We start from the raw sequence: 8643 nt of genomic DNA, 5'->3' as shown, positions 1-8643 counted from the left end.
AGTCATGGCGACAAGAATGCAACCACCTGAAGTGGGAACATCGGAAAAGATTATTTTTCAGATCAAGTCTATTCCATTATGGTCAGTCAATCGAAAATTCCGCTGCTTCTCGGACAGTGGCACATCGACGCCAGAGAAGAGATTCACAATCAGGAACATGGTCGATCCTTCTACCGCGCCCATCCATCCTCCGTCATAGTCAGAACTTGAACTTTCAATAGCCGCGATCCATCCACCGTCGTACGATCCGATGAACTGCATGTTGCGCAGCTTGCTTGGGATTGGAACCTGAAGGACCACACCTTCCTCGGGGCAGTAAATTAGGCGCTTCTCGGTGACAATGCCCCGGTCCACAGGTGAGAGGACCAGCAGAGGGAGCGCCGGCGGCGTTGGGTGCTGCAACGCGGCAGCGCGCCATGACCCGCATACGCCGGTGAAGCGTACACGGCCGAGCGGCGAGGCGACTCTCCCCTGGACCATGTTGAGGAGGTCGTCGGAGAGGTTTGACCAATCCACTGCCGAGGGCGAGCACCGTTCTTGTTTCGTGCCCATGGTGCCGTCGCGTCCTTGTAGTTGCAGGCCGATCTATGCAGTAATTTATCTAGTTATAGTATAAAGTCACGTAGAGTCCTAAATAAAGTTGTAAACTGGACTGGTGGTTGTACGAGTCCGGCAGGGCGTTGGATGTGGCACAATACGTACGAGATAATCAGAAAAAAGATTTCGTTCCATCGTCTAGCTATGAGTCGCTACGTGCGCCAAACGCCGAAGTACATCGATCACGTACTACTGTAGCCAACCAATAATCAACTAAGCTGCTTGTTCGGCTAGCTTGCACGTACATACAGATAGAGGATCGACAATGTGTCAACGTCACGGACTAGATCGGGACGTCTCCGGCCGAATCTCTAGTTACCAAACAATTACGGAAACCCAAGTCATACCAAAATATCCCATAATCCTACTTATATTAACTAGGATGCACATCTATGATCTGGGCTAATTATACAGCATCGATCTCGGTACGCAACCGGATCTCGCCCTGTACTGAGCTCCCTCCTAGAGCCACCTATAGAGGCATCGACCATGGCAGGCAGCGGCGCCAAGTCAAGCTGCAAGACGGCGGAGGCAGAAGGCAGCGTCAATGCCGTTGGACGTGCTGGTGGACATTGCGGTGCGCACCGACCCGGCCACCCTCGTGCGCTGTGCCGCCACGTGCATGGACCGCGTCAAGGAATACATCAGCCTCCACGGCCCCCTCTGCCTCCAGCAGGGAGACCGCTTCGTGCTCCCCCTCCTGCGCGACAATCTGATCTACCAGTCCCACGGCTGGCCCAAGCCCGAGGAGGAGCTGTTTCTGGTGGACACCAGCGTGCCGGATGCCACCAAGCTGCGCACGGCTAGCCGTGGAGGCTTTCCCCTCTCGTCACGCGATGGTCTTGTCCTCGCCCGTGTAGGCTTGGCACAAGAGCTCCGCGTGTGCGACCCGGCCACCGGCAGGAGTCTCACCCTACCATCCGAACAGGCGTTCCCAAGAACGACTGGGGTAAATTATGTCGTGCTCGTCCGTGGCGATGATAAGGGGGCCACCTCCGTTGACCGGCATTTTCAAGTGGTCAAGGCATATCTAGAGATGTCACAGTACAGCGGCAACCTGCAGCTCCAGACCTTCTCATCGGAGCATGGCGTGTGGGGCCTCTACACCAACAACTATCAACCTAACCTATTTGGCAACCACTTGCAACAAAGCCTCGGCAAGGCCCTGGTCACCGGCGGCACTGTCCACTGGTTGTGCCAGACTGACACCGGGTCCTATGTTCTGAAGCTCCGTGTCAGAGCGGCAAAGGTGATGGCGAGGATGCTCCCAAAAGGGTTCCCACACCACAAACAACACCAAAAACTTCTAGCAACATCGTCGGCGGGTCGGGATGTGCTTGTGCTCGTCGCTGAAGAGGACAAGATATCGGCATGGGCACAATCAAAGCATACAGGCAAGTGGCAGCAACGGCCACATGTGGTGATCAACATGACGGAGAAAATTTCGCGGTTCCTTGAGAAGGCAGGCGGTAGTTGCATTCCGCCGACGAACCCAGTCCAATTCAAGCTAATCTGGTTTGCCGAGAAGAGCGGTACTGTGCTCATCGACACATGTCGTGGTTTCTTTTGGCTCGACCTGCAGTCTATGGAGATCGTGAGGTGGTTCTTGGATCATAGAATCCCATACACTACCCATAATATCCCCTATGAGATGAGTTTGACGGCTTGGGTTCCAACATTCAGTAGCACTTTGTGATTAATTCGTTCATGTTCTTGTTCCATTCTCAACTTCATTATCAACTATAGAAGCACACATGTACGATTTTGTTGAGCAAATAATATAATTTTACAAGTTTTATTTGCCAATTAGTGAGGAAATTGATGTCCCATCATAATATACCTCTGATTTTGCTAGTTTTATCTGTACTTGTGCAAGCATTTTGTCTTCTTTCATCTGAATTGAGATGTCCTCCAATTTTCGCTTGAACCACTGCATGCTGAAGATTCATGAAATGAATGTAGACGCATCATGATTTTGCATAATTCCTACCCGACGGGTTCTGTGACTTTTTTTAGAAAAGGGACGGGTTCTTTGACTGGTCGTTGGATGTCGTCGCCTAGGAAGGGAAAGGACTGACCGCTTGCTGCTGCACTAAGTCGCTGCTGGTCAAGACCTCCAGGTATATATGGAGCAAGCATAATTCGTTACTGATTATGGTGGTAAGCTGTGATCTGCATATGGTTATTTTATTAAACTGGTGCTGGTTTATGATGACAATTCCATGTTAATTCTACGATTTGGTCGGTTTATGGTAAGGAAGTGTTGGTTTATTATTTCTTAGATACACGTGTTTCGCGATCGACCTCACGATCAGGTTTATGCCTAACCCACCCATTGGGTCAGAATATATCATTGGGCTATATTGTGTACCAGAAAATCATATATTTCACACGGTCAGTCATCCTTGGTTTTCAAAAGAATTGCTATATTCTTTTTGTGTGCTTCAGAGTAACCGAGCAGAGAAAACATAATGCTATAAAGTATTCTCTCTGTCCCAATGTTATTTCGGGAAAGAGGGAGTATCATAATACTAGTTTGTCATGGTAACGAAATATGATTTGTATGGTGTTCTCAACAAAGTCCATGAGACAGAGACGCCTATTATGGTGCAGAGCGGCCTTCACAATACTGTTACGTGCACTTGGTTTATTTTTTGAAATCAAATCGTCTTTTATTTCACTAGGCTACTGATATAAAAATTGTCATATGCCCCGTCACGTAAACGAGGGCATCTATTTGTTCTAATTAATGAAGGGATATGAAGATATGTAAGCTATATAGCTGTAACGAATGTCTTGCTTTATCTTTTGATTGCAGGGAATATTAGCTCTGTCTTTTTTTTCTGAATGAATATTCGCTGTGTCTTTGTTCACAGGAGAGGACTAACTTGCATATTCTAGCCAGTTTGGAGCACATCAGAAGCTAGTTACACTCTGTACCGGACTAGGACATAGTATAGTATCAATGAATCATTACTGTTTGGGACCTGTATATGTAGGGAAGAAGAAGTGTATATGATGAGTAATCTGCTTCTGCTGCAGGCTTGTGGTTCCACTGTTTCTGCAGGTTGATGCTTGTTATGGCATTTGCAGAAGCCACTCTGTAAAATAACAAGAACAAGAACACCGACACTAGTTGAAAACCTAAGCTTGGTTCGCTGCAGATCTCAAGATAGTGGTCAGAAAAGTGAAAGCTAAGGATGTAGAGTCCAATTAGCTTAGGTGTTATTGAATGCATGTACATGGCAAAGCTGGCATTTAGGTTCTGGAAATGCATGCTTCAGACAAATGACAAAAGATGTACTCCCTCCGTTTCTAAATACGGAGTATAAGCCCTTTTAGAGATTCCAATATAGACTACATATGGATGTATATAGACGTATTTTAAAGTGTAGATTCACTCATTTTGCTCCGTATGTACTAGTGTACACTCCCTCCGTTCTAAAATGAGTGTCTCAACTTTGTGATTATCAGCAGATAGTAGATACACAAGCAAGTCAAAACATGAACGATAAGACATAACACACGCAACCAGCAGGAAAGCAAGTAAATGATTCCTTCAGAGAGGAGATGTACTGCAGAGTGGTTCAGACAAATGAGTGGCAAAATTTCGAAATAGCGCTTCATAGAAAAGATTGAAGAACAAAGGAAACCAGTGAATAAATAGCTTCGATATGACTGGAATGATAAAAACCTAATGATGAGTTAGTCTCGGTACTCGCTGTGTTATTGAGCGTCTCAATGGAGATTCATTGGCTTGAACATGCAGACCTTTAATACGGCAAATATTTGTTTCATTATCGAAAAGAAAAGAAGGGCAGCTCATTTTTCTGAAACTAACAGAATAAATATTTCTCCGAAATGCTTCTTGAATTTCAACCATGATCATCAAGTCAACAGAACATACTCCCTCTGTTCCTAAATATTTGTCTTTTTAGAGATTTTAACAAGTGACTACATACGGAGCAAAATGAGTGAATCTACATTCTAAAATATGTCTATATACATCCGTATGTGGTAGTCCATTTATAAAATCTCTGAAAAGACAAATATTTACCAAACGGAGGGAGTATATATTACCGTCTAAAAGCGCATGGGTGGTCTCTCCTCCTTTTTCCGGGCTTGAGACCGGCTATCAATTTTGCAACGAAAAAACCAGGCACCAATTCGTAAATCAGTCTACTAGCTACTGGGTTGACAAAATATTCTCTTAGTGAGTTTACTGGCAGCTTGAGGTTCATCAACACATCGTTCTCTTAGCCCTGGTATATAAGACCCATCTACCAGCGCTTAAAACTCTGGTTGTTCATCATTCATCACTACTTCATTCTCCTGGTAGCAAGTACCAACTCCTGAATCAACCTCCCTGGAAGAAAAAAAACCTCCTGAATCCACCAGCACAAATGCACTTTGGGCTGTCCACCATGTATGAACCTCTGTGTGGAGCAGAAAATATGTAGGCTCAAAGAGACATTTCAGTTTTACAATTGAAATAGAGCTATATAAGTAAAGTTAACTGAAACATATTTTCAGTAATGGTGAACAACAAGTCCAATTCGACAACTACCGTAAAGAACAACGAGACCAATTCCACAAATACCATACAGAACAACAAGACCAATTCCACAAATACAGCAAACACAACACTACAACGCAAGTGGACCATACAACATCACTAATAAAAATAAAAACGTGGAGTATTCATGGAACACAGACCTCGGTCCCAATCAGTCATGACACATAGGATACGGGTAGGCATTGCATTACGGTTACATAGCATCCTAAATCTATTACAAGTTGTAACAAAGATGGTTACTAGAACTGCAAGTAAGGAAATGTGACTCTCGTCTCTTCCTTGCTGGAGCCATCCAAAAGCTCCAATATATACTTGTTCTTCACATGGCATTCCTGTTTCAGAGAAAGCAGAGTATCAACGGCGAGTCTGTGTGTGTATACAACTTTCGTTGTTATAGGAAAGTTGGTATAAATGTTTCCTTGACAATAAAATCCACTCAATTCATCACATGGAATTCTCCCTGTGTCAAGAACAAATATTGGCGAGAGCAGAAGGTCAGTTAGACCATACCTTATTGCTATCCTCTGTATCTTTGGACCATGAAACTGTCCTGCTCGCTTAATTTGATAAGCACGTATTTCAATTCTTGTTAAATAGTAATGCTTAATTTTGCTGGCAGTCTGCCATTTTAGAATCCTGGCCGAGAACTTTGAGTTGGCTATCAAGTACTCCCTCTGTCTCATAATATAAGACGTTTTTTGACACCACGCTAGTGTCAAAAAACGTCTTACATTATGGGACGGAGGGAGTACTTTGAAACAGACCTGGCACATTCAGAATTTTACGAAATTAATTTGAACTAATTGTTGATGTATAAACGTATTGCCTAGTCTCTTCTATCGGATCGGTTTTCTGGTTGCTTTGGCTAGAGCATGCACTTCTACGCTTTCTTAGCGGAAAAAACTTCCAATCTATTCATCTTCAATCATGGTAGTACAACGAACACTAGAAATAATAAAAATTACATTCAGATCCGTAGACCACCTAGCGATGACTACAAGCACTGAAGCGAGCTGAAGGCGCGCCGGTGTCATCGCTCCTCCCTCGCCGGAGCCGGGCAAACCTTGTTGTAGTAGACAGTCGGAAAGTCGTCGAGCTAAGGCGCCATAGAACCAACGCACCAGAACAGCAACCGTCGTGGATCAAGAGTGTAGATCAAAAGGATCCAACCTGAAAACACACGAACGAAGACGAACGACGCAGAGATCCAAGCAAATCCACCAAAGACAGATCCGCCGGAGACACAACTCCACACGCGCACCGGCGATGCAAGACGCATCACCGGAACGGGGGCTAGGCGGGGAGACCTTTATTCCATCTTCAGGGAGCCGCCACCGTCTCGCCTTCCTGAGCAGGACACAAACCCTAACAAAGCTCGAAAAAAGATCTAAAAACGGAGCCCTCCCACCGGCAAGGGCCGAGATCCACTCCGGCTCCATGGCCATAGGGCCATCGGAGACGGGATGGACCGGCGCCGGCGCCGGTGGGAGGCAGAAAGCTAGGGTTCTTGGAGGCGGCGGCTAGGTGTATGCACTTCTACGCTGACAGCAACCTTGTCACATTATAACGTTTTTTTTTCAAATCTGTCACATTCTAACTTAGCTAGCTAGAATAGGAGATGGAGTCAATATGCATTTAGTTCAACTCTGAAGCTAGCTTGGCTTAGGAAAGGAAGAATCAACCATGCATACCACAATCACACAAATACATACAATGGCAGTGCACTGAAGAACGATCAGATTAATTTAAGTGAAAGATGTTAGGTGATGAAAGTTTGGGTCATATCCATCCTTTTATGATGATCTGGCCTCCCAAATTTCCTGCACTCAAGGATGATCCTGCAAGGTTTGCGCTTCCCATTTGATGATTTATCAGTCCTCTTTATGTGGTTACAAAGTTTTGCAATGTGTATCATCCATCACACTGTTTAGTATAGCTGTAGATGTGTGTAGTTATTATTCATTCTTCAGGCCATTAGAACAATACTAGTTAAACGGCATTACAAGCGCTTGCCATAAGATGAACATAAATCACTTGTCTACTGTGGTAATATTACTATGTGCTTGTGGTAATAATAGAGGAACATTGCAGGTGGGCACCAGATATCATGCTTCCCGTGACCTCTCCCCTCATAAATGAATTCTCATAAAAAGCAATTTGTGCTGGTACTAGAAGATGACTTGTTTGGTTTTATGGACCTCTCATTTTGATTACATCAATGTGAACGTCATGCTTAGGTGGTTAGGGCTGAGAGATGCCTAGCTTTGTTATCATCTTGACTGTTGCATTTTTTATTTCGAGGCAGTTTCACATACCCGTCATGCATGGAATTTAGCTTCCTTTTTCTTGAATACAATCATGGTGTAATGTTGTACTACCTACCTTTGAACTATGAACCACAAGCTATCTTCGAGATTGTCAATACTCAGTTTTTTTCCGAATGTTCCTTGGCGGGTGACACATGTTTTCTAAATACTAGTGGATCATAACTTTTACGTGGGTATGATTGAGCTTATCTATGATTTTTTATCCAGATATATAACTGTGAAATTTTTCCTTTTGTATGGCAACTGGCAAGTTGCTAGTCGAAGCTAATAGTGAGTAATTGTGTTTGTGTGGCATTTTTTGGTGTATGATCATAGTTTTGTTGTACTGGAGTGCATATTATAAATTGGAAACATGGCCATTTGGGACAGTTTGGTTGTACTATTGTAGCAGTTTCTCTAGATATTCCAAACAAACATACTTTTGTGTGAAACGAGGAAAAATATTTGCCATTTTCACTGATGAAGAAGAAGAGAGTTGCCCGGTTAATTGGAGGAAAACCAGGATGTAGTAGATACATTTTTTGATTTTGAAGTGCATGTAACAGTTGAGTATCGTTGTACTAGCCACTTGTCTTGTTAGCTCATTTAACTTTTTTATGCATAGATAGAAGAAAAATATTCTAATACTAAACTGCACTCTGTTTTAGCAATTATGTGTAGCTGTAATGCGAAAGTAAATTTGCACGCGACACTCTGGCTTGAAATTTAGGTGTGTCTGATTAGTAAAGTTTGGCATAAGAAGCCTGCCTGGTGGTGCCTTTGTTTCTATAGCGTGATCAGGTAATTCTGTCATGCATAACAAGGATAAGGGGCAAACTGTGTAATAGGAACACATATATGTGTTCATCTAGTAGTTCAACTGAACAATAAAAAAACGAGGGAATTTCCCGTCAGTGCTTGCCTCAGATGTTTATCTCTTTCTCAGTTCGTGCACTCTGTTTGTCGCTGTTATGCTTGATGGGTGGATGGATGAACCAATGCTGCTGTGTGTAAACATTACTGGTTCATGAAATTAGTCCATTCTACTGATGTTCATCTGCATTAGTCTTTTTCCATGGCACTGATGCCCATCTGCACATGTGTTTGTGGTTGCTGCCCATTTGGCAGGGTCAAACAATGAGTGGATGGCGAAACAGAGTGGGC

At 43.9% G+C, this 8643-nt stretch overlaps 1 protein-coding gene across 1 annotated transcript; it reads left to right on the top strand.

The window, feature by feature from the left end:
• Positions 1-550: 550 nt before the first annotated feature.
• Positions 551-2293, top strand: LOC123129255 (uncharacterized). The gene is made up of 2 exons (XM_044549493.1): positions 551-592; positions 1094-2293. Exons 1-2 carry the CDS (start codon positions 551-553, stop codon positions 2291-2293), a joined length of 1242 nt encoding a protein of 413 aa, XP_044405428.1.
• The last annotated feature ends 6350 nt before the right edge of the window (positions 2294-8643 follow it).

This window comes from Triticum aestivum, chromosome 6A, assembly GCF_018294505.1.
Source record: "Triticum aestivum cultivar Chinese Spring chromosome 6A, IWGSC CS RefSeq v2.1, whole genome shotgun sequence".
Taxonomy (NCBI): Eukaryota; Viridiplantae; Streptophyta; class Magnoliopsida; order Poales; family Poaceae; genus Triticum; species Triticum aestivum.
Note: the sequence above shows the minus strand (reverse complement) of the source record. Positions and strands in the feature narration are given on the sequence as shown.

Bases quoted from the DNA above. Each gene is read 5' to 3' on its own strand.
- LOC123129255 (XM_044549493.1), top strand. From the start codon at position 551: ATGGTGCCGTCGCGTCCTTGTAGTTGCAGGCCGATCTATGCA. The intron at 593-1,093 runs GTAATTTATCTA...CGACCATGGCAG, and splicing joins GTTGCAGGCCGATCTATGCA to GCAGCGGCGCCAAGTCAAGC.